The 25,972-nt window shown below is 36.7% G+C and overlaps 4 protein-coding genes across 4 annotated transcripts; all 4 read right to left on the reverse strand.

Annotated features, from left to right (window-relative positions):
* Positions 1-356: 356 nt before the first annotated feature.
* On the reverse strand, positions 357-6,202 carry STT3B (staurosporin and temperature sensitive 3-like b). The gene is made up of 6 exons (XM_016348485.3): positions 4,915-6,202; positions 3,710-4,246; positions 3,180-3,634; positions 2,419-2,541; positions 1,631-1,690; positions 357-792 (listed from the first exon to the last, which is right to left on the reverse strand). Exons 1-6 carry the CDS (start codon positions 5,827-5,829, stop codon positions 663-665), a joined length of 2,220 nt encoding a protein of 739 aa, XP_016203971.1. The 5' UTR covers positions 5,830-6,202; the 3' UTR covers positions 357-662.
* A 2,386-nt stretch (positions 6,203-8,588) lies between these two features.
* On the reverse strand, positions 8,589-13,288 carry LOC107644599 (succinate--CoA ligase [ADP-forming] subunit alpha-2, mitochondrial). Its single transcript, XM_016348486.3, has 7 exons — positions 12,846-13,288; positions 12,421-12,630; positions 11,290-11,460; positions 10,575-10,698; positions 10,341-10,402; positions 9,664-9,745; positions 8,589-9,116 (listed from the first exon to the last, which is right to left on the reverse strand). The coding sequence occupies exons 1-7, from the start codon at positions 13,041-13,043 to the stop codon at positions 8,977-8,979; spliced, it is 987 nt and encodes a 328-aa protein (XP_016203972.1). The 5' UTR covers positions 13,044-13,288; the 3' UTR covers positions 8,589-8,976.
* Positions 13,289-16,328: 3,040 nt separating this feature from the next.
* Positions 16,329-17,417, reverse strand: LOC107641400 (uncharacterized). The gene has a single exon (XM_016344894.1). It carries the CDS (start codon positions 17,415-17,417, stop codon positions 16,329-16,331), a length of 1,089 nt encoding a protein of 362 aa, XP_016200380.1.
* A 2,442-nt stretch (positions 17,418-19,859) lies between these two features.
* On the reverse strand, positions 19,860-25,845 carry PARC6 (plastid division protein). The gene is made up of 12 exons (XM_016348487.3): positions 25,015-25,845; positions 24,463-24,576; positions 24,250-24,387; positions 24,026-24,130; positions 23,808-23,930; positions 22,794-23,162; positions 22,562-22,657; positions 22,290-22,406; positions 21,679-21,744; positions 20,811-21,587; positions 20,407-20,597; positions 19,860-20,225 (listed from the first exon to the last, which is right to left on the reverse strand). The coding sequence occupies exons 1-12, from the start codon at positions 25,276-25,278 to the stop codon at positions 20,144-20,146; spliced, it is 2,442 nt and encodes an 813-aa protein (XP_016203973.1). The 5' UTR covers positions 25,279-25,845; the 3' UTR covers positions 19,860-20,143.
* Positions 25,846-25,972: the final 127 nt, after the last annotated feature.

A 25,972-nucleotide genomic window follows, 5' to 3' on the forward strand; every position in this document is an offset into this window, starting at 1 on the left:
TAGCAATTAATATCTACTATTGAGACACCAATATAGAGATTAATGGACATGCATGTCCCCTTTTTCATTTCTCGAGACAACGACATGGCACATGGCTTGAATCACGTTTGCCGGCACAATGAAAATGATGGGTGTTGTTGAACTTGAAAATGAACAATCATGAGGCTCTAAATATTTGGACAGAATCACTAGAGTATATTCTAAACGCTTTTTTTTTCTGTTTGTCTGAACATTTTAGGCACTTCTAATTGTGGTATATTTACTTAGTAAGAATCAGATGACAATTTCCATTGACAAATTTTATATATAAAATTACAGCGCTTACTCAAAAAAAAAAAAAAAGGGGGGGGGGGACATCTCTAATAATCCAGTTAATTATAGGGAAAACATTGTATCGTTTATGCAATCATGCCCAAACAAGTAGCACTTAAAGCACAAGGTTAAATCACAGTTGGAATGCAATGGTACCTTTTTTTCTAAAAAGAAATGATTCCAAAGCTTTAACTTAAATGTATTCTACATGTAAATACTTCAAAAATCAGTCCACAATCTGTGATGTGGCTAAACACGTTTTTCAATTCTCAAGTTCAGTCACTACAATGCTATCGTTCCCGCAAAGAAAACAAAGTCTAACTTTAACTTCTTTTTTTCCTTTCTAAAAGTTACCACCTGTTTTTAGGTGGTTTCACTTTATAAATACGAACTATCCAGTTTTGGGTAGTGAAGGCCTCTTCCAAGTACTCAAGCTTTATGTCCTTATTCCCAATTTCAACTCCTCGAGCGCGATCAAACCTGTCATTCCACAATACGGGCAGATATAAATAAGGTATCAATTATCAAGCAAATACACTATTCACAATTTGTTGTGCCAATTTCAGAACTTCAATCATTAATCTTTGGACAAAGGATAACTGGCAATGTCAGGGGCCAGAATCAGAGTGCTATGTGTAGGAAACAAGGTGGGTTTAGCTGAAATAAGGTGGCGAACAGTGAAAACTGCACATCTGACCATCTGTTAAGTGATGCGCATGTGTGACTGTTGGGGAGGTGAGGGCAGCAATAACGATTCATTTTCCAAGCCCAAAAAAGCAGGTCACACTTGTAAAAAGGCACCAAGATTTTACCAGGATTTCAGATTTTAGGGACTAATATCAAGTGTTACATGGGTTAGTCTCAATATACTATATAGGGTTGGTCACCTCTTTCTTAGAAGAATAAATAATATCTAATAGGAATCATCAAAAACCCATGTAATTCCAAAATTCAGATGAACTACGACTTTCAGAAAGCTAATCAAGTCATAAGATTCATTAAATACCCTAGTAAAAACCACCTACATGTAATTGTACTTCCCCCTCTTGTGTCAATGATAGGGTGCATATATAGATTCTATGCATAATAGCTTCATAAATATCATTTGTCAATAAGGATATATACCAATACTAATTGTTCATTATAGTCTTGTATGCTCACATGCATAGAACAACATAAATAAGATTCTTTAAAAAAAGTAAAATAAAAGAATATAATGATATAAATAACATTGGCTACCTGTCAGTGAAGATACAAAATTTTATGCTGCGCCAGGTTAAATAAACAAGTACAAACCGTGAGGGCTATGGAAACTTACCCAGGTGGTTTGCCATATTCTGTAGTGAGCTCCCCAAACCGATAATAAGATAGTTTGTACCTGATAATCACCGGGAAAAAAAATGCATTAAGTCACCATGTATCAATTCATCACTTGCCTTTACATGTAAATAACAAATAATATTGAGCTTGTTTGAGTGTTATTAAGTTGTTAGAAAAATATATTTTTCCAATGAAAAAAAATCTTTTTTTATTATTTTTATTGTTTTTGACAAAATTTTAGTAGTTAAAATAAAAACACTAGAAAAATAAAAATAAAACATCTTTTTTTAGCAGCTACAATTTACATTTTTTTTAAAAATCTTTTTTACTTAAAAAAAGACGTGTTTAATATAATAAATATACAAAAAATACTTTTATATTGTTGTACCCAAACATAATTGTTAAATAAAAAGATATTTTACATGAGATACCTAAACATGAAATTCCTTTTACTTTCTAAACGATCTTTTAAAAAAAGATCACTTGAAAAAAAATCTTTTAGTAAAAACACATCCAAACAAGCCCTTACATCTTTTTTTTAAAAGATCCTTTTTACTTAAAAAAATGTTTTTAACATAGTAAATAAACAAAAAATTACTTTTATATTGTTGTACCCAAATATAATTGTTAGATAAAAAAAATTTACATGAGATATCCAAATATGGATCTTTTCTTATTTTTAATGTCTCAAGGGAAGAATCCAACAGATTTGTATAAATATAGACTTCTTGGAAGTAAACAGTGATTCAAAAAGCAAAGCCCAACTAGAAGTTGAAAGAAACTTACATAAGACAGTTCAACATCTTGGGAGCTGCACCTTTATCTACACGATACTCTCCATTGACAAGGTAATCAGGTTCCTTAATTACAGGAAAAACCCCACCACCGATTCTCACCATCCAGAGAAATCTATACAAAATTATGAATATCAGTACAAAAATGTTGCAAGGCCTTATAGGAGTTAAGATATAGACTACTTGCTCAAATGATAATTTTTTTAATTTTATTAATTATTTTAAAAAGAAAATTGAAAGATGGCGACAACTATGAAATGATCAATATGCATCAATTTACATATTCACACGTAAAGAAAATATAGCAAAAGGAAAATCTACTAGCACAGTGTCCAAGCTCATTCTAGTGAGTCCATTATAAAACAAGATATATTTTTTATTGCCACAACAATGCAAAGTATCAAACCATGAGAAACAGAAGTATGCTTGACACAAGTGTTCATAGAAATAGACTACCGATGTGTACTATCTTGAAAATGGATTGCCAATGAAACTTATTTTTTAAACAATATGAGGGCTATCATTCACAATACAATACGTATGGACAAGAAACACAAGCAAGGATGAGGAGAACTAGAAAAACGATTTTTGAGAACAAAAACAACCAATTGCGATAAATGGAACTCTTGCAATCATTAATCATATCAATGTAACAAATGATTCTAAGTTCAGGTGACAACCCTAAAACTTTTATATGCTAAACAACTCAAATGAACATAGAAAAGCATTGTATATTACTTCAGATGGACTTACTTATTAATATCATCAGAAGAATAGCCAGTAACACCGCCAAACACAACTAATACATAGTCAACATCAAGCGATCTCATTATCTCATAGGCCTCATCCTCATACGATGACATTGCCCGCCCAACAGTTGCTATATGTGTATTATTCCAGGTGTTATTGTCAACAATAACTGTCCTGTTACCCATGGCTGTTATTTGATAACCATAATCCCACCAAGACATCACCTTGGCATCTGGTGGGGTGTTCTGGCGAAGCCAAAAGTAAGCTTCACGATAATCATCAAAGATGACCCTGTTTCCATGAGCCCCCCTTGCAGCCAAGACAATCGAGGGAGATGAATAAGCCTCTGATGTGACCCAGGTGCAGTGAATAGCATATCTAGTCAGTAGATAGAAAGCACCCAGAAGCAACAAAATAGCACCATTTCTTTGGAAAGGCTGGGAATTATCAATTACACCCTGCATGGAAGTAACCATAAAGTGTTAAAATTTTCACATTAGCAATTGCCCACTAATTCCATTGAAAGTTCTAACCTTGGAAGAACTCTTTGCAGTGCTAGCTCCTTTGCTAGAACCACTTTGAACAGCTTGGCTTTGGGACCTCACCAACCGAGTCAGATTCTTCACAGTAGCAGAAACCGCAATAGCACTAATGAGGCACACAGCGGGGGTAGCAACAAGAATCAAACGAACCATCACACCAGCAAAGTACATGCTTGTAAGGCCATACATAACAATGAAGATCGTGGCATCTGACAAGCGCTTGAAGCAGAAGTAGAGCCCAGCAGGGAAAAGTATAAGCAAGATATGGAAATCGAACATGAAGGATGACCAAGCAGTTGGCTGATGCTCAGAGACAGATGCAATGATTGGAATGTGATCCTTAGCATATGTTGGATCAAGCAAGGAGTAAAACCTTCCTGTCCATGGAGAAATGTAGCCGGATGCTGTGCCTACTCCCAAAGCAATGGCTCCAACACTAACTGCACCAGTTACCGTGATCCTCAAAAATGCTTCAAACAATTTTGCATCACTGAGCAAATGTCTTACCCAATCTAGGAAGAAAAAAACCTGGGAAAACAATGAGAATTGGCGTCACAAGAAGATCACATGCATTCAGAGGGAGCAGCAATTCACCATAAACATCATTCTGATATTTTGTTGTAACAATCAATTCATAATCCTAACTATCAAACATAAATTCAACTTGAATGACAAGGGAAACAGAGAATAAAGTATTGCAACTACAGATCAAATCAAATACATAACAAGGCAGGCCACCTGGGCGGGAAAAAACAAACTAAAACAGCTAGGTTGTAAAAGCATCCATCAAAGGTAATTTCCTCAATGTAATTACAAGAGACCTATAAACTATGAAGTGCCAAACACAGATCACTTCACAAGTTCACATCTGCATTGTTCATGATTTGATTAAATCCAGTCTGACCTAGTTTTCAGCAATCCTACAATTTGATTCTGCCACATATTCTACATGCAAGGTGATGTGCGAGCACAAGATGAATAACAAGCAACACTCAACTCAGTAACCGATTACTATAACAATGATTTTAAATTGGACTCAACAACCTATGCTATATTTTCCAGAATGCAGCCACAATTAAAACCAGGAATGCGAACAAGAATGCAACTCAATCAATAACATATTATCAACTTGCTCGAAAATCATCTGTCATACACACAAAAAGCAATTCAACAAGGCAACATAGAAAAATCTCAACCTGCAGCAAGAAAAACACGCCCATAGCAGCCATGTGCTCTCCAGACTGAACATGCTGGAACCCAACGAACCTAATCTGCATAGCAAGCAACATTCCCACTACATACATACAATTATAAGCTACATACAACCTCAACGAGTACCTCCCAGTAACCAACAACACCAATACATAAAGTGGCACCAAATTGATGATAAACACATAACCACCCCAAGCCGAAACCATGTAGAAATATCCAAACGCCGAAGCCAGAGCCCAAGCCAACGACCCAGTGTTAACAGCCTTAACAAACAAGTAAAATGTCAACAAAAGCGCGAAAATAGCAACGCCTTCATTGTCATAGGACCCTGCCACAGACCGCGAAATATACCCAGGGCAGATTGCAATCAAAGCCGCGGCGACGATCCCGGCGCCGGAATCCCAAATCTCCTTGCCGAAGAAGTAAGCAACGAGGGTGGTGTTGGAGGCGAAAAACGGCGCCGTTAGGACGCAAACCTCGCGGATGTGGACTGCAAAACGGAGGAAGCGGAGGACCCAGTAGAGCGCGGCGGCAGTGAGCATGAGACCGGGGTAGAGGGTTCCGCCGATGATGCGTCCAAGTGGGTACCAGCTCTCCGAGTCGAACCAATTCCAGAACTCGGCGAAGCCGTTTTTTGTGAGGTAAAGAGTGGTGCGGTAGTTGAAGTAAGGGTCGAACTCGTGGATCATGGACTCGTAGCGGAGAACACTGAAGAGGCGAGTGATGAAGGCTAGGATGTAGATGAGTGTGAGGACAGTGACGCGGATCAGAAGCTCTTGCTGCTTGGTCTTGAGCTTCAGGGTTTTGGAGAACGAGAAATTGTTGAAGAGATCTTGCGCCATTGATGACGACGAGGAAGGTGGTGGCCGTGGTGATCCGGGTTTCGAGCTGGCTGCCATGGTTGAGCGGATCGGAATGGTAGGAAATTTGATTTCTTTTGTATGGGAGTGGAAAAAACGGAGTGGATTTTGTTAGGGTGTGGGGATTTCCATGGAAAATTTGAAAAACCCTAGTGTGAGTGTGTGTGTTGCAGTTGGGGTGTAATGAGAGTGTGGATCTGATCGAAGAAGAGAGGAAGAAGAGTCAAAGTCAACAACAAATATGAAAATGGTAAATAGAGTGAGTGAATCAAAGTGAGAGTTATTCCTTATTCCAATCCAAACCCAAATGAGGGATCTGAATAGTGTATATACCAAACACTAGACAAAAGCTAAAGCCGAAGGTTGGTGAATGAAATCCAAGATACTCCGAACAAATGAAAACGAGGTACCCTTAATACTACTACTGGCTTGGAATTTATTGCTTTCAAGTTTTAGGACAAAGTAAAGGAAACGAGGTTACTTTGTGCTTGGTTTTTGGACCACAGCTTTGAGCTTATGAGCTACAGAGCACAAGGCCCAATACAGACGGTGACAAGAAAACCATGCACATTTAACCAAAAATAGAAATAGGAAAACAATCTCAGCAGAAGATGCTTAAATTGGTTCAACGAATTTTAAATTGGATATGTTGGTGTCAAATAAATTTTTATCTTAGAAATCTTTGATAATTCGTCGAACATATTAATTTTTATATTGTTTTCAATCAAATTTTAATGTGTTTGACAAATAAATTTTTAAAAAGTATCGTTATAAGAAAGAGTTTAATTTTAATGTATTGACTATGTGATTCGGGTGAGTTTTGTGAAAAGTAGATTAAGTGAAAAATAATAGTTAAGATGAGAGATTACGGGTAAGTATACTTGTGAGGAAAATACTTCTATTAATGACGAATAAGTAATACAAGAACTAATGATAAGAAATAGAGGTGGAGAACAAGTGTTGAGACCTCTACTAATGTACAAGAGGATGAATGAGTTTTGTTTAAAGTGGATAGGGGCTGGTTAATGGTTGTCGAGTTTCTAGTGGACCACCCGAATGCCAATTTTTACTCGTGAAGGGGATGAATCAAATGAAGAACGGTGAGAGAAATTTTGGGGGAGGAAAAGATGGATTTTCTAATTTCTCAGCTTCAAGAATAAGAAAGGTCTAGAAAAAGGTGAAGGTGAAGGTGAAGGTTTTCTGAAAAGAAACTCTGAGGAGGTGAAGGTGAAAGTAAAAGATGCTTTACAGAGGTGGCTTGAGATCCTTTTTATAGTGTAAAACCATGATGAAGAAGAAATTTATTGTCCAATGGTTTTAGTCTGATATTTGGTTTACTCTTTTTTATCCCAAATATCTTTTGGTATTCTCGTGACTTTAAGTCTTTTCAACTGTTCAAAGGAGGAAGTTGATTCCCACACGTTAAACTAAAGTTCCTGACATGTGACATCAGTGAAGGGACATCTAGTTTGTTTTTATTTCAACTAGATGACCCTCTTTACACTCCAAATCCAACCAATCCCCTTCCACCAATATAGTTCCCACTGAAGAGAAATTCAACTCCTCAATGTGTTCTTTTGGGTTCCATTCTTTTTACCCAATACCTTTAGGAGGAACTTAACTCTTTTTTTACCATGTTTTTAGGTCATTGTAAAAATTATTTATGTACAAAAAAGGTTATATTTTTAGTACACAATCACTATGTAAAACGTTTAATACAATTGTGGAATCATATCCATTTTTTGGATGACTATTTAGTGGTCAACATAACAAGTAGTTATTTATGCTGATATGACGTTATGTGATTAAATACACATGTAAAACTACTTTAGGTCAACAGTATATCAAAATTAAATTCTAAGACAAATTAATTCCCTTTAAAAATAATAAAAAATACATTTTTTTTATAAGTGAAAATGGCTTTTATATTTGACAAAATATTTATACATATGATTCGAAATTTTGCGGCAACATTTAGATAATACTTGAAAGTATAGGCAAAAATCCGAATCAAAATTTGATTTTTAGATTTCCTTTCTTCATTTCTTAAATGTATTTTTTTCATCAACAAAAAATCGTAAACATCACCAAATGTTTAGGATAAATCTATTTCATTTTCTAATCATACTTATAAAAGATATCTAAGTCCAATTTCTAAATTCTTTTGAAAATATATATATTTAATAATTGAGAACTTTGTTGATAATTTGAAAACATTTTTAGCGGTTTACTCGTCAAAATAATTTTTATGCCTACCTCATCTACAGATGGATGGCACATTAGAACTAGGTGTTTAATGCCACACAGGCGATGAGCTTCATCTTCTGGATAAAATACTGCCCTTTTCGACTGATGGTAATTCTTCAACAGTAAGAGCTGAAGTGCGATTTAGAACTTGAAGATTGAGATATGTAGAACGAGGTTTATTTTTCGTATCAGTCAGCATAGCATTTAAGACTAGTCTTACAAAATTCCTGATTTTTGCATCATCAAATTATATAATGCATACAATCCATAGGCTAATATAATATTGTTCCCTCTTGTTCAAAACTTATGGATGTTCTAAAAAAAATAGCTACCTTGCCAATGTTCTAACCAATAATAATAACTTACTACGTCTGTTTTTCTCTCTTTTTCTTCTTTTTTGCCTCTTTAAACGTCACTATTACCTTTTAGTTTTTGGTCCATCATTGAATTACAATGACGTACCAAAATATGACAACATTTGTATGCCCAAGATTATCCACTAGTCATAAGACAAACATTATGGGTGACCAACTTTGCAGAACAATTTTAAGTAGTTCGAAAGTCGCTGCAAAAGGGTGAGTTTATATCATAATGCGTATTGATAACAAAGCTACCACAAACATGCACAGAAGTACCCAGTTGCAGGCTACCGATGCAGAAACAGCAATTTTAAGCTGCTGGAAATTCACTGCAAATGATATAAATTAGATGTTTACAAATCGGTGCCACAAAACTGGTAGGGATCATAACAATCTTGCCGGAAATACGAAGAATCTTGAATGACTTTTTAACTTTTTTTTTTTATTTTGATGCACCTCTCAGCCTTTCTTTGGGGGAAAACGGAAAAGTCCCATTGCTATCAATGGGGATCAAGTTTTCCGATTGTGTTATAGACAACAAAAACCAATATGGTTTGATTGAAAGTCAAATGAACCCAAACTATTGCACCAAACCCCTCTGCTTGAAAACATCTAGCATAGCGACTCCAATTTTGGCAGGGGACTCCACAACGGTGACGCCAGCTTCCCTCAGGGTTTTGATTTTGTCTTGTGCGGTGCCCTTGCCACCCGAGACAATAGCTGCACAAACGAGCACAAACAAATTCAGGATGTATGGTTGATTTAATACCAATCATAATAAAATTACGTAAAATGAACATATAACTAAGGAGTTATCCCAAAGCTAAATGGCCAAAATATCAACTACACTCCTCCAATCTATAGCGCAGTTTTCGATGAGAACTTCAGTCTTTAATAGAACAGTTTCGAAATGAACGATACTTTCTCCTCTCAACAAACTAAGGGTGCCTCCTTTGTATTAAGCCAATTGTAGCACATTAAGGCTTAAGCATAAGATGCTTTACATGAACTCATTCATATCAAACAACACAGTTCTTGGTCAAACTAAAAGGGAAAACATATAGTAGTTAATAATTGTCACTTGTTAACTAAACTAATAAATTCAAAATCCCTTGGCTTGCAAAATAAAAGCCATTAACTGACATTGAGAAGAAAGGAGCAAAATAAGCATGCATTATGCTATCTAATTCTCCAAAACAAGCAACAAGCTGCATTGGTATGTCCCATTACAAGTCATCAGTTCCACATATATATAAAATATCCTTACCTCCAGCATGGCCCATACGACGGCCGGGGGGAGCAGTTAATCCAGCAATAAATGCAACAACAGGCTTCTCGGTACCACTTGCCTGTATAGAATGCCATTTCAAAATTAAGAACCGCCGAACATCAACATGGTAGTCTAAAATAACATGATAACTGAGCATGTTTATGATATGTAGCATAAATATCACCGGGCAACACCTTATAACATTTAATATATGCACAACAATATATGGACCTTTTTCCTACTACACATGATCATATATAACAAAATGAATGAACCAAAAGCTTTTAGACCTAGTTAATACAAGCAGAATAACAACAAAACATAAAATTTTGAAAATGTTGGACCAAGAAGAAGAAAACATTTAGAAGTGATGGCTAGCAAAGTAGCAATGAATTGGTTTAATTACCAATCACCCATAAAAAGAGTAATCTATCACTTAAAAGTTAAAACAATTGGAAATTAGGAACAGAATACTGCAGCAGCAACTTCTACTCATTATAATTCAGCATAACATAAATACTTTCCTCAAAATCATAATTATAATGTAGGAAACATATTATGAAAGCCTAGCTGTGTTCCTTACTCACAAGATCAAAAACATGTTTTAATTTCTCAAATACTGATAATTAAGTAAAAGACAAAATCGTATGCACAGCTAATAATTAAAAACGAACCTTGATTAATGCAGCAGCATCCTCTTCTGCAGTTCCTCCAATCTCTCCAATAAGAATGATACCTGAATTAAACAAACAGAAAGTATTTACAAATGACTCTACCCCATAATTCCAAGAGGAAACACTTCACGACACAAAGAAAATACTCACAGAAGTCACTGCCAAGGATCAGAAGATAGTCAAAACATGCAGTAATATAAATGACAATAAAAGAGATAAAATATGACAACGTACCTTCTGTCTGAGGGTCTGCAATGAATTTCTCAAGGCAATCAACAAAGTTTGTTCCATTAAAGGGATCTCCCCCAATACCGACACAAGTGGATTGTCCAAGGCCAACAGCAGTCGTTTGGAAAACCTAAATAGTTAAGAACACATATACTTTATCCTTTGTTAAACAATGAACATCATTAATTTATGAATCAAAATGAACTTGAATATTCAAATGATAATAACTCCCAGGAATAAAAGCCAGCTATTTGGTAACAAACATGAATGCTGAATCAGTGTTGCTAAACTAAAATTATAAAAGATGCATGCAAGTAGAGGCATTAAATGTCAAGAAACTGAGCAAGAAAATTGATCCATTGAAACCTATAGTTGATTATCGTGCTCCAACTAAGAAGTGGAGTGACCAAAACAGATGATAATACAAGAAGTGGCATATAAATATTTTAGGAACGGTATAATCACAAGTGAAAAAGCAGTAGGTCCATGAACCAATTTTCAACTGAAGAAAAGTGGCAAAAGATACATCAGTATCCCCAGTAGTATGTGCCAATATTTTCCTCTACATACTACCGATATCATATCCCATGAAAAATTTGAGAAGAAAAATTAAAAAGAACCCAATCCAGACAAACAACACTTACCATTTAGCCAAAAAATTCAATTGCATCCACTATTGAACAAACTATATATTCAACTCGAAATCAAAATAATGACTCACCGCTTCATATGTCAAGGTACCAGAACGAGATACAATTCCAATACGGCCAGGTTTATGAATGTAACCAGGCATGATTCCGATTTTGCATTCCCCAGGCTTGATGATACCAGGGCAGTTTGGTCCTATCAAACGAGTTTTGGACTGCTGATTAAGAGCAGCTTTAACTTTTACCTAGCATAAACACAATAACTTTAGTGATATTTTCAGCAGCAGTGAGCAATATGTAAACTACACTAGTGTAATAGTTCTTAGCAATAGCTCAAGTTCAAACATAAGATCTCATATGATATTTTAATATTAGTCCATAAGTCCAGATTCTAATATCCATTAATACTACCAATAGTTTTATGCGTTTGTGAAGCTAATCTTTCACTACTAAACACTACAATATCAAACCTATAAATAGAATGAAATAGATTTCAAAGAATCAACAAATGAAACCTCTACATGTAATAAGATAAACCTATCTCAGAATAAAAAGGAAAAAAAGTTCTATTTACATAGGTTGTTATAAGTAAGTTCCAAATACCGTTGACCTAATAGAAGAGATTAATTCATAATGCCCAATTAAGCATACAATAACAACCAAACTCTTTCTCACTAGGTGGAATTTCCTATGTATACTATCTTTAGACACATATATTGTGGCGATCCCAATCAGCTCCTCTCAATGTGGAATAACTGATAATAACTATTTATACTGGAACTACATAGATGGAATATGACATGCTGTCTTAAGCCATGTAAATGCCAACTTAACATAAAAAGGAAAAAAGTATAACAAAACCGATGAAGCATCAACGCATCATTTGAGTGTCACACACACATGAATCTTGCATTAAACATAGACAACACATGTCTATACACTCAAAAATTGTTTCGTTGACCGTGACAGACAATGACACAACATAGACAGTCATTTAAAATTGAAAAAGGAAATAACATATAACTTCCAAGTTTATTAGAAACTTCGAAGAAAATTTTCATTATTGAAACAATGAGACTAAGGCAAGGCAAGGTGAAGCTCATATACTTAGGGCATTATGAATAATGAATCAATCTCTACAATTCTACTATATATCTGGTGTACTAGTATCCTACAATTTTGACATTATAGAGTGGGAAAATTACCATATCATGCTGGGGAATGCCTTCAGTGATGCAAACAACAAGATCCAATTCAGCCTCCATGGCTTCCATAATTGCTGCCGCGGCAAAAGGTGGAGGAACATAGATGACTGAAGCATTGGCCTTCGTCTCAGCCTTCGCCTCGGCAACAGTGTTGAACACAGGTAGACCCAAATGCTCCGTACCACCCTTCTTTGGCGTCACACCACCCACCTAATCACCCGCACATAACATCAAACACATAGAGATCAGTCACGTATTCAGTTCAAATCCTTCATTTCACTGACACACATCATTTCATTTCAAGTTTCAACATCACACACATAACAAACAAATAGAACCAAAGGATCGCTAATCCAAATTCAAAATGGGTCAACAAATTCAGCTGATCGCGGAAATGTTGGAAGGAGGAAGGACGGGGAAATTACCATTTTGGTGCCGTATTCGATAGCTTGCTCGGTGTGGAAGGTTCCGTTCTTGCCGGTAATGCCTTGGCAAATGACGCGGGTGGTCTTGTCAACAAAGACGGCGGGAGAGGGAGTGGGACTCGCCGTGAAGTGGCGGATGGAGTGGCCGCGGCGGGAAGCGACGGTGGCGATCAGCTTGGTTAACGCTTGGCGACCCATCTTGTTCGTCGTTGTTCACTGTCTCTTTGTCTCAGATCTGTGTTGAGTTTGAAACTTTGAATGCAGTGAATTTTTCTTCTATGCTCGCTTTTCTGCAACTGATGTTCACTTGTCAAATTTGCTTTCCTTAGGGCAAGCGCAATTTTCTGTGACAAATAAAATAAAATAAAATAAAAATTCAAAAAAAAAAAAAAAAGAGAAAGAAATAATTGAAGTAAGAATTTTGGCCTAAGACATTTGGGCTTATGGATGTTTGGGGAAGAATAACCGAATTCATGTATACATATTATTCATGTTCCAAAAAAAAAAAGTGATATGTATTATTTTTTATTTAATTAGTTTTGCTAAATCTATTAAAAATATAAATTTACGACCTTATTATATATGTGTAACGGATATTTATGTATTTGAATTTTACATTAACATCTAATATTCTAATCACATTTTTTCCATTATTAAATACTAATTTATTCTTATGTTTATTATCTGAAAACAAAATTATTTTTACTTGTTCGATAGCACATAATTAAATGTAATTGTATGTCTATTTTATCCCCATGTTTCACTATCTTTTCTATTATTTATTGGATTTTTTATTTAGGTATTCAATGTCTCATAAGAACATGATTCTTTTACATTTAATACTGATTACTCTATATTTTATAACCAACTTAATTGATTGAATTGTCAACTTACTTGTTTTATGTATAGAGCTCAAATTTGCTTAGGTAGTGTTTGATAGAGAGCCAGAGACCGAAAGACTGAGATTGAGAGACAAATACTAAGAGACAGAGACCGAAATAAATTTCAGTATTCTGTTTGGTGCAAAGTAAGAGACAGAAATTGAAACAAGAATAAAACTCTAATTTAATTTGCACAAAGGATAAAATTGGAATTAATTAATTGAAATGAGGATATTTTAGGTATAAAATATTATTAAAATTTCAGTCTCTGTCTCTAAAAATTTCAGTCCATGTGTCCCTACTTTTTGAAAGTACTGAAATACTGAAATTTTAGGGATAGAGACAGAAAATTTAATACCAGTCTCTGAACCAACAAATATGATACTGTGTCTCAGTCTCCCAGTTTCTGTCTCAGTACCTCAAAACAAATGCTACCTTATAGATTAATCTTTGATTTGGTCAACTAGAAAATAATACTAAAAAATAAAAAATACTCTATAGACTATACGTTGCTATAGTAGCAAAATGAAACTTGGTTAATTCATAAATTTTCTTAAGGGCATTTTACTTAATTAAAATGATTGAAAGGATTCTTTACTCAAATGCAACATTTGTCATTTGTTTACATGAGTGTCCTGATTCACTATTATGTAAAATATGGTAGGTAACCACATTTTTCAATTTATACATAAACCGTGAGAGGCTAGCACAGTTTACAGGTAGGAATCAATGAGCATAAACCGCGGTTGATTACCACGGATTATGCATGAAAATGGTGGGTTGAAACTGTGCTTGGTAATCACGGTTTATGAAGAAACTTTGTGACCATAAAACTCTGTTGGCTACTACGATTTATGCTTGGAGTAATATAAATACATAATCTGCTGTAAGTCATCACGGATCTCATATGTTGTAAACCAAAATTTTTGAATCTGGGAGGTTGAGAGAGAATCTGGAAAAGGCTGTGAGGTTTTGAACTATTTGGGTGGTGGAGTCATGGAAGACGAAGCTCGCATGTACCGATTAAATGGCGTTGCACACGTGGCTGAAAACATCGACCAAGAGGCTAGTTGTATTACCTTCTTATTATTATTATTATTATTATTATTATTATTATTATTATTATTATTATTATTATTATTATTATTATTATTAATGTGAGTTGTTTAGTATTATTATTACTATTATGATTATTGTTATTATTATATATTATTAATGTTATTATTATTATTATTGGGAGTTGTTAGTATTATTATTATTGTTATTGTTATTGTTATTATTATATTGGTATTGTTATTGTTGTTATTATTAGTATTATTGTTATTGTTTCATTATTGTTATTACTATTTTTAGAGAAAATAGAAAACCAATGTGGGTGTATAGTAATATTTTAAAATTATATTTACTGTTATTAATATTGCTCGTATGCTGAGGATTTCCTTATCTTCATGTTGCAGCTTACTAGGGTTATTAGTGGTGTCAGGAGACAACAGAATATGCCTTTACACGATCGGATTATACCGTATCTGGAGACCGCGAGCTTGTATCACTTGGTTAGGCTAAACAGTCAGTGGTTCTGGGTTGATGAGCCTCTATTTAGCGCATTCGTTGAGAGGTGGCGTCCTGAGACCCACACCTTTCACATGCCGTTTGGGAAGTGCACTATCACTTTGCAAGATGTGGCATATCAGCTGGGTTTGCCCATCGATGGAGAGGCCGTTAGTGGGTGCCTGACTGACTTTGAGAATCTGATGGAGAACGGAAGACCCGCATAGACGTGGTTTCGGGAGTTGTTTGGCGAGTTACCGCCGCAGAATAAAGTCAAGCAGATGACGGTGTGCTACACATGGTTCCATGAGAGGTTTCGGGTTCTCCCAGCAGATGCGAGTGAAGAGACCGTGCGTATATACGCGCGTGCTTATATTCTGATGTTGTTGTCCTCTCAACTGTTTGCGGACAAGAACGCAAACCGGGTTCACCTTCGCTGGTTGCCTTATTTGGCATCGATGGACGACTTGGGGAGATATAGATGTCTTCGTCGTGAGACAAACAGAAATGTTGTTAACTTGGCCGGGCCACTACAGCTTCTACAGTCTTGAATTTTCTAGAGGTTTTCCAATCTCAGACCCAGTGGTTTTGATGTGTTCAGATTTCCGCTGGCATCCAGGTATGGTTTATTGTTTTCGGTCGATAACCTGTTCAATTTCATGTGTTGTCGTTCCTAATGAAATGCTCACAATGAAACTTGTAGGTGGGTAATATATCTGCCGACAAACGATGCAGGGGATCAAAGAGTGGTGTCTTCACGCCTTTGTTTGGATAGATTGCGTGTTCGCGATGTGAGTCGTTTACTTATTGCTCTTACAAGTAGTTGTTCATGTTTACTCTGATGGTCTTACCTAAGATTACCTTCTCCGATACAGTTTCTGTGGGAGCCTTATTCTGCACCCGATGTTGATTGACTCAACACCTAACATTACTCAAATTAAGCATTCCTAATACAACATAGACAACATCAACAAGATCATAAACGTCATAACATCTAACCATCCCCGGCAGCGGTATGTCTTCGCTGGTCACAGTTCTTCCGCGTATGACTAGGCTAATGGCAGAGCCCACAGCGCTTGGGGTGGTTCTCAACAGACTGATCCATGCTACCGCGGAACCTGGTTGCCTTCGGACATTCTTCCCTTGCACGCCTCATGTTAGGATCGGGAATAACTGTTGGTCCAGCATATGGGGGCCATAGGCCTTCTGGGATAGGCGGAACAAACCCTTGCTTGTACACGTTGAACACCTCACTGATACGATACACCTCATGAACATATGACGCCCAATTCAGGTGCGAGTGAGCGCAACATGCAATGGCGTGACTACATGGATAATGCAGTGCCTGAAAGTGGTCACAGTCGCATGTCTGATCCTTAAAGGAAACTCGATAGCTACCTAGCGAGAAGTTTCCAGTCGGTGTCGTCTCAGCCACCGTGTACTCCGATTGGCGCCTGTCGTATAATGTGATGGTGAAGCACCTGGAGTCTCTGATGTTCCGATCAATTGCCTTCACCAACGCCTGACAATATTCATGCCCAGTTCCCAGCTGTGCCTCCGCCGTCTGTCCGCGGACCATGAATAGCTCAGCAAGCCTCCCGTAAGTTGACTTAACCAATGAAGTGAACGTGAGGTTGCGAGTTCCCTTTAACACAGAATTCACACATTCACTAATGTTGGTTGTCATGTGCCCAAACCGTCTCCCGCTATCCTGATGCTGGGTCCACTTGTCATACTCCATCCGATTGGCCCAATCACACATGGCCGGATTCTCAGTCCGCATGATGTCAAACCAATAATAAAACTCTGCTTCAGTTTTTGCATAGGCAGCATTCACCAGTATCCTCCTTGTATCTTTACCTTTGAAGCTTAGGCTAAAATTTGCCGCCACATGACGAATACAGAACGCTCGAAAAGCACGTGGAGGCAGCCAACCATTCTCGGGCGCCTCAAGGGCAGCCTTGATGCCATTATGCCTGTCAGAGATAACAAGAATACCCTCCTGCGGCGTCACATGCGATCGTAGGTTGGACAAGAAGAATGACCATGAGTCCGCATTTTCTCCCTCCACAAGGGCGAAGGCTATCGGGAGGATGTTCGAGTTCCCATCATGCGCTATCGCCAAACAGTAATGTGCCTCCATACTTGCCATACAAGTGGGTACCATCAATACTCACTAGGGGCTTGCAATGCCGGAAGACCTCGATGCAGGGTGAAAATGTCCAGAAAAGACGATGAAAGTACACCGTAGACTCATCGACCTGATCCCCAAGTCGAACAGGAGAGGTTTTTAACACAGTAATTGTCCCCGGCCATGGTCGACTGTACCCCTAGCATCCAACGTGGCAACTCGGCATACGACTCTTCCCAATCTCCATATATTTGTGCTACTGCCTTCTGTTTTGCCATCCAAACCTTCCTGTAACTAGGCCTGAACCCGTAATTGGCTTCTATTGCTTGTTGCAAGACCTTTACCGTAACCGCAACATCTGCCCTAACCAACGGATAAATCCTAGCACAGATAACGTGGTAATCAAGCTGCCGGTAATCACTGGAAATAGAGGTGGCCAAGAAAGTATGCGGACCGTTGTACCTCCTAACTTCCCAAGTGCCCTTTCGTGCACGAAGTGATATGCGAATCAACCAAGTACAACCCTTGCCGAATTCCTTGCATTTTCCATGATACTTCAGATGATCCGATTCCAAGACCCTGTACTCAACACCTCGGCGGATGCTATAGTCCTTCACACTCAGAACAGCTTCATCTTTATTCTTGAATGATTGCCCAATCTGAAATTCTGTAAAAGAACCCCCAATTATAGCACCTCTGTTTGCCTGTTGACCCAAAGCCTCCAAGTTTAGAGTGGAGAAGTGTGGAGGGTACTGCTGTGCGCTAGAACTTGAAGGGCCATGCTGTGAATGTGGATTGGCGCCTGTGTCATCATCGCTATCCTCAATGATATCTTCAGGCTCCTGGTCAGAGTCATCGTCCCGCATTGCATTCTCTACTCAATCAGGTTTCCCGAATCCTTGAACATAATGAATCATGCCACCACCGGTATCCACCTCAAATGCCTGCTGCCAGACCCCAGGATTCTCGAACGGTACAGAAACAACTGCCTCTGTTCGATCTAAATCAGCCGCAAAGGAAGGGGATGCAACCTGAGGAACAGTTGGTCCGGCCACATGCATCGAACTAGACGCACCGCTGACGGCAGTGGAACTATGAACTGGAGCTGATGCCCCAGAACTATCGACACCAACCTCCAACTTCGCATATAGCTCGTGTATTCTAACCTCTGGAAAACTCCTAACACAATGAAACAGAACCCGAATACCTTCATCAGCAGCTATCACAAACGTATCATACTTAACACCGGTCGACACCATTACGATGAAAATTTTGTAGAATAGCTTCTTCACCCACTTGCTCCCAAATACCCTAAGCTTTTGCAAGATGCTGTTCTTTACATCTGACAAAGTGCTTGATGAAATGATAAATACACTCAACGGTTCTCTGTCAGTAAACTTCACACCATATTTTTTGCTTATTTGAATTTTTCTAGAGCAATGCACTAAGACAAGAAAACTCTCTTCCTGCCATTGTGATAATGCTCCTCTTCAACAGAGCTCACTCATATATATAGAATTCTTCTTCTCATAAACCGTGGCTGCTAATAGGGTTTTCTGCATTTAAATATCCCTTCATAAACCGTGGCAGGTTAGAGGGTTTTATGGTCATTGTTACTCAGTCAGAAACCATGCCAGCTTACAATGGTTTATGTGTAAATTGTAAACCGTGGTTACCTACCACAGTTTACATAATAATGAATCAGGACACGCAAGTAAGGAAATTGCAATTGTTGCATTTCAGTCGTTTCTCTCCTTTATTTTATTCAAGTAAATTGTCCTTTTCTTAATAAATAATCTAGGTAATATATAATTAAAGTATAAGTGCTCAAAGTACTAAATTCACTCTAATTTTTTTAAAATTTGGATCCTCTAAATTTTAAATTTTACTTTAAAGGGTAAAGTACAATCTCTCATCATTTATTTTATAGGTGGGATCAAGAGAAAATATAAAAGAAAAATCATTCAAGAGTGAGAAATCATACTTTACTCTTTAAAGTAAAAATTTAAAACTTAGAAGATCCAAATTCATTTTTTCACGGGAAAAATTGTTACATAGACCGAATTGTTGCCAGAAATTTACTGTTTGAATATACTTTTATGGCTCTGAATCGGATTGCAACCACATATTTCTGTAACATGTAGCAATCGCATTTTCAGCAATCTATTCAAGATGCATAGCATCAGTGTTTTCATACTTTTAGAAGAACCTAGAGTTAGAATTATTTTAGAGTGGGGATTCGTTTGGACAAAATATATCCATCCTAAGTTCCTAACCAGTTGCGCAGATACAACACTCAAATCTCACGTTTTTAGTTGTATTTGCTGTCCTTAAAATTCTGCAGAAGAAATAATAAAAAGAAAAAGGCCTAACTAAAGAGAATATTTCCTTCTCATGAAAAACACTGGTAACACTATAAGTATATCATTAACATAGAAGAAAAGATTAACTATGGACTCCATAATAATTTATTTTCACATTACTTCGTTAAAAAAATTTTATCAGAATTTTCTCCTCACTACAATGAATATGTCAATCAATCGGTTCTTTACACTTTAATCGACAAGAAAAAGGGAGGGGTTGGAGGACAGCCTATTCATCTTCCTTATAAAGTAAAAAGAGAAAACCTAGTTATCTTACCTTATACAGTATACACTGAAAAATATATGTAATCATCTGCCTAAATAAACCAAAGTTAGCAGCAATGTAAGTTATTTCCTGGTGTGGTAAGCCAAAGATCATGGTGTTCGTATATCACCTTCACAGAACTTCCATGATCCATCTTCTTGCCTCTTGAGGATATACTTAACTTTATAAGTGCTGTAATTAATTAAAAATTGAAGTTAATGAAAAAATGACAGAAGCCAGGAAGTAGTGCAACATGTTACAGGAAAAGGGGGGAAAAATGAATGGAGAAAATAATGAAGGATAGCAAAAATGATAGGTCTGTCTAGCCAATAGATCACAGAAAAATACAAGGTTATGCAAGTAAACTATATACCTATAGTAATTTGGGTTCTTTTGCTGAGAATCATCAACTAGTTCCGCTGCTTCCTCTAGGAGAGCCTCTATTTCTGCCATGTCTACTCCACTCCCATCTGATAGAATGTCCGCTCGTAGGACAGACAATTTTAGCAAAACAAACCTCCAGTAACAAGATCTTTCATTCGCTGCATCAGCCAAAGCTTGCCACTGCCAAAGATAGCACCAATTAGTTTTTCCCCCCTCTTTGTTGTGATGAATGAATTTGTATTATGTGATAATTTTACTTAATTTCATTCAATTCTAACTTTCATAAACCAACAAATTATGAGTATCTTGACTTCAAATGCCAGAAATCACCCATTACAAGCAAACAAGAATTTGAATGAGAGGAGATTAAATAATAGTCATAGCATAGGCTACCTGAGCAAGCATGGACTCATCAAGGACTTGAGCTAGGGAAGTAACTACATGGCTAGGTCCCAAAGCTTCAGCTTTGATTGTTTGCCATTGTTTAACAAGCTTTTCAGCCTCTTCCAAAGGCATCATCAGCCTCCTGTACACATTAACATGGGATGATGATTTGCTAAGAGAGGCGCGCAAATCACTTTGATTTCCAGCATCGGACTGGTGCAAAAATGGTTGCTTAACTATTGCAAAGATTTTCTTCATTCTGCCAGCAATGTTACTACCCCTGATGTAAGCAGGGCCCATAGTGCAGTCAGCAGAAGAATCTGTTGTCCAAGCACTGTTATTATTGGCTCTAGTTGAAGTCCAATGAGAGCTGCTCTTGCTTAAGTTCATTCCAAACAACTTGACAGTAGCAAAAGCAATACAACCAAGTACAGTAATGTATGTTACTCTTCCAAATATGTGTGGATGAGTGTAGGGACCATCCCAAATTCCATTGCGATGAGTGCCTAGACTTCTGTTCACTTGAACAGGTGATTCGTGAAGACTGCTTCCATTTTCATCTTTGCCAGATAGCAATGAATTCTGCAAATCAGTAGGAGTCAGCTGTTTGACTGCGTACCCTATATTTGGAGAAGAGCTTGTATAGGAGCGAGGTTCCTCAAGATCTCTTCGTTCTAACGAACCAGATGAGGACAGAGGTCTATGACATATAGTAGGCACCAATTGTGGAGCTCCAGTACCTTTCTTGCTTCCTGGAAACTTCTTTTGAGCATTAAAGAAATTGACCTGCAAAGATGTAGATCGAAATACGACGTTTTGTTAAAATTAAGGAGGCAGCAGATGAGTTGTTGCCTACTACTACTACAATGGATCTCACCAGAGCAGGAGAACAATCTTTAGTATCTGGAAACAAAGCAAGTGCAGAATCCTTCAGCCATTTTTCCTGGTTAATTTCAGCAAGTGGTCTTCGATAAGAAAACAGAAACTCTAAATTTTATGACAAAACACTAAGATGAAGGACAAAACATTGTTCTTGAAGCATTACAGCTGTTATCTTGTGGAAAAAATATAATACATAATGAAGCTCAATCAGAACAGAAGTTTGTTAATTTTTTTCCCGACTATAAAAATCCAATTTTCAATGAAAGAAAACTCTACATAAATTATTGGAAAAGTATGGCAGTAAAATATGCATTATATTTTAGGCTAGACATTAAAAGCATTAAGTAATCCAAAATACACTACTTTGGAAACCCATCTGATAGATAATAGCACACACTGGACAGGAGGAGCCCAGGTCTATTGTTAAGGTCATCTAACAGACTAACACTACAATGGGGCTGCTGGAAGATGAGGTGGTGTCGCTAAAAGTTTAAAACTATCACCAACTTCGAATGCTACATAATACCAAAAAAGCCGCATAAAATTAAAAAAATACATGATCAGAGTGGCAACCAAAATAAGAAGCTGCATGAATAAGAGAAATACCAATGATGGGTTTTCAACAGAAGCATCCATTATTGCCTTTCCCAAGACCGATTTATGTTTTGGATTTGAGTTCAGCTCAAGCTGCTTAAGCTTTTCAACTGCATCAGCCTCTGTACCCTAGAATTTAAGGCCAAAAGAAGTTGATGAATTATGATGAAGAAGTCCAGGGGGAATGTAAAGGGAGGATACAAATTAAAACTGCAACATAATTTTTAAATGCTTCTGGAAGGCCGAAATGATTAATAGAGTTAACATGAAATGAAAGAAAATACCTGGCCAAGAAGGAATAAGCAAAAAGCTTCCTCAAACTTCAGATCAATGCCCTCAGAAGCTATTAAACATTCACATATGTTTTTTGCTTTGTTAATCTACATATATTAATATAAACAATTGATATTAGCATGAAACTTACAAAGCCAATGTTAGATAGCACTATGAAATATGGACTATAAGAGAAGAATTCAAATATCCCTATAATAATTAAGCTTCAGAGAAGAGTATTACCAACTCTTTTTGCTTGCTTGAAAATCCAAGTGCCAAATGAGCAATAAATACTCTATATAAACAGTTTGAATCAATTACTACCCTTTGATTTTGTGATTCAATTGTCTTCTTATTCTTTCGCATCACTGCTAAGTTATCCCAAGGTAGAAGATCAACTATCTCACCAGCCAGCAAACTATTGAATGCTTGGCTTAGAAATGAAGGCCAGTCTTGCACTTGGCATGAAGCTTCAACATCAAGACCCTGTCTGAGCAATTCACGCAAAGCCGCAATAGCACCTCGCCTTCGATCAAAATTCTCAACAGAATTAGGCATGCTCAGAAGTTCTAAGGTGCAAGCAGGTGCAAGCTCTTCTAGAGATTCTTCAATCTAGAAATCATCAAAAGCATCCTCAGGGTGTGTTTCATTCCTAATCTTGAGATATGAAATGTGATAATACAAAGAGGAAGGAGGTTGATGTCTCAAAATTAAATGTTTTCAAACATGAATGCAGGAACTACTACTTCTCCAGCAAAAAACAAGTATGAAAAAGGAAAGATGTGAACAATTAAGAATGTCATGAACACATAATGGAGACTTCCAAGAGTGATATGGTTGCAAAATTAAATAAGTACTCTAAAGATATTAATATGTAAAAATACTATAGTTATTGACAACACATAGTAAGATATTCATGAAGCTTGCCTAAAGTACATATTAGTGAAGCTTCCTGAATAAATGGTCGCAATAGCAATTGATTTTGTTGACGTGCACAATAATATTTTCACTAAATAAGATACTGAATTATTCCAAGAACTCACTTAATATGCCACAGTTGTGGAAACAACAATGAAGAGTATAGCATTTTACATTGGTGGACATTAATTATCTTTTTTCTTCTGTTGAAAGACTGTATGAGATTTATATAGTCCAATATCGAGTTTGTTTGGTATATGTTAATATGTTATATACAGAAAACCAGCTAATAACACAGAGATCTTAAGTGAAATTATACCCTTTAAAAATGTTTCTTACTTGGGATAGCAGAGTCATTTTTGCAAGAGATGGTTTACTCCTTAGAAGACACTGGGCGCGAGCAAGAGCTTCAAAACCTTGAGAAACTTTGTTCTTCTCAAAGCCAGCCTTTGCAATTGCACACTTAAAGAAAACACCTATGATAAGGAATGGGTACATAACAAGATTGCTACAAATTGAGAAAGTAATATCTTGATGTCTGGGTCCACATTTCATACCTCAGCTAGTGCCATAGAAAGAAGCAAATCATCTGTGTAAGGTTTGGCATCTTGATGCTGAAGATTCGCCCGTCCAATCTCTAATACAAGCTTTGATTCTCCAACCTAATTAGAAGAAATATAAAGGAGACAATAAATATTTCATCCCCAAAAAAAGCTAGAGAAACCAAGCAAACAAACCAAAAGAAAAACATCCAAAATGACTAAGTGCATGTCAAGCTCACTTCATGAAGTAGGCACAGGGCAGCAGGCAACCAAGACCAAGGAATTCGAAGGGAGGATTTAGGGGGAATCTTTTCCTTCAGATCACCAGCATATTCTGGCTCAAATAGAAGCTTATCCCTGACATCCATCAGCAGATCCTGTAAACCAACTTCAGATCAGAGAAATAAGAGAAACTCAATTCAGATACCACCAATTGATGATCATTTCTATACCAGGCGAGACGCAACAACATCCAAGGAATAACCCTCTTCAATTTCTGCATTTTTCAAACCCATAACTGCTTTAACGATTTCATCTTTCTCAGCTCGATCAGGAACACCAATGAGCTGCAAAATGGTATGAACAGCACAAAAAACATAAATATTAATTGTAAATAAGCACTATCCAGCATCCAAGTCGAACATTACAGTATAATAGGAAAAAGATGGAATATTAAGCAACCAAAACAAGATAAGAAGATGAAGATTCCTTCTACTCCCTTTATTCAGCAGTACAACTCTGACATTGTGACATACTTTTTCTTTGAATAAATTAACCATATTATTTCAGTAGAAAAGTTTATAAACCACCAATAAGTCAACAATCAAGTGCTCTCTTCTTCCATGACTTCAAACACAATTGAGCTAAATTTCCCATTATTTTTCTTCAACATCCGGGATTTGATTGCCCATAATTCATTGTCCTTCCTTCCCAATTCCTCAATGAAAGTAACATATACAGATACAATAGGATAAAAAAGGACTAAAAAAGGTAGCTTCCGTTACCTGGTAGCAAGAAACAGGGATTTCAACAGTTGATTTCAACTGAGCATTTTCAATAATGCGGGTATCAACGGGCTTCAATCTTCTCCTTTCGAGCACAACATCACTCTTCCCCGCGTGTAACCCAACGCAGAATGAAGAACCACAAAACCCGGAACCCACATCGCCATGAATACCCGAAAATGGAACCTTCAAATCAAAGGAACCAACGCGAGCAAAGTAACGCAGAGATGAAGGAGCGATCGCTGAAGCATTCGCAAATGCCATGAGCTATCATTCCCCCAAAACAAAAAAGTGAAAAAGCACAATGCACCCCCTAAAACCCTAATTTTTCGAAAATCCGCTTCAGCTTCAACTCTAGCTTCGCATTTTCTGCAGTTTTTTTTTTTTTGAATTCTCAGAATCGCATTCTGAATTTAATGGACATTAAAAAGAAAAAAAAAAAAAGTAACCATAAAGAAGGTTCTTCTCGAGAGTGGGAGTGAGAGTGTGAAAAACGTTGCAGTAGTTAGAACTTAGAAGAGGAAAAAGGGAGGGAGATTAATTCCCATTCCCAAAGAGGAAAATCTAATTAACGAGCGAGTGTTTTTAATTAGCAGAAATAAAGTTTGATTAGAAAAATGGAACCTTCTTTTTTTTCTTTCTGTAAAACTCAATATAGTAGCTTTGTTCTTCTTTTTTGTTTTATTTTCTTTTTAATTTTAACTTTAATTTGCTAATATGGCAAAGAAAAAGCTAAAACCCAGTTGGCCTTGTAGTGTGAGTTTGATGTGAAAATTGCAAAACAGAAAAAAGAATCAAATGATTGAGACCGATCTGTGTTGAGTGTAAGGTTCAGAGTTTGTGCAATCTAATTTTAGCAATTTTATTGGAACATTCTTTTTTCAATATCTCCTTATTTATGTGAGACTTAATATATATCAAAATGTAAAAATAAATAATTTAAAAAAAATTATTTTGT

Source organism: Arachis ipaensis, chromosome B5, assembly GCF_059453495.1.
Source record: "Arachis ipaensis isolate K30076 ecotype BB chromosome B5, ASM5945349v1, whole genome shotgun sequence".
Taxonomy (NCBI): Eukaryota; Viridiplantae; Streptophyta; class Magnoliopsida; order Fabales; family Fabaceae; genus Arachis; species Arachis ipaensis.

Coding starts and splice junctions, on each gene's coding strand:
- STT3B (XM_016348485.3), bottom strand. CDS start 5,829: ATGGCAGCCAGCTCGAAACCCGGATCACCACGGCCACCACCTTCCTCG. Junction 2,542..3,179: donor TCTTCTGATGATATTAATAA/GTAAGTCCATCT, acceptor AATTTTGTATAG/ATTTCTCTGGATGGTGAGAA. Junction 793..1,630: donor GAATATGGCAAACCACCTGG/GTAAGTTTCCAT, acceptor GTGGAATGACAG/GTTTGATCGCGCTCGAGGAG.
- LOC107644599 (XM_016348486.3), bottom strand. CDS start 13,043: ATGGGTCGCCAAGCGTTAACCAAGCTGATCGCCACCGTCGCTTCCCGC. Junction 10,403..10,574: donor TGCAGACCCTCAGACAGAAG/GTACGTTGTCAT, acceptor TGTTTAATTCAG/GTATCATTCTTATTGGAGAG. Junction 9,117..9,663: donor TCGTATGGGCCATGCTGGAG/GTAAGGATATTT, acceptor TCGTTTGTGCAG/CTATTGTCTCGGGTGGCAAG.
- LOC107641400 (XM_016344894.1), bottom strand. CDS start 17,417: ATGGAGGCACATTACTGTTTGGCGATAGCGCATGATGGGAACTCGAAC.
- PARC6 (XM_016348487.3), bottom strand. CDS start 25,278: ATGGCATTTGCGAATGCTTCAGCGATCGCTCCTTCATCTCTGCGTTAC. Junction 24,131..24,249: donor CCCTGTGCCTACTTCATGAA/GTGAGCTTGACA, acceptor TCTTCTAATTAG/GTTGGAGAATCAAAGCTTGT. Junction 23,163..23,807: donor AAATGACTCTGCTATCCCAA/GTAAGAAACATT, acceptor GATGATTTCTAG/ATTGAAGAATCTCTAGAAGA.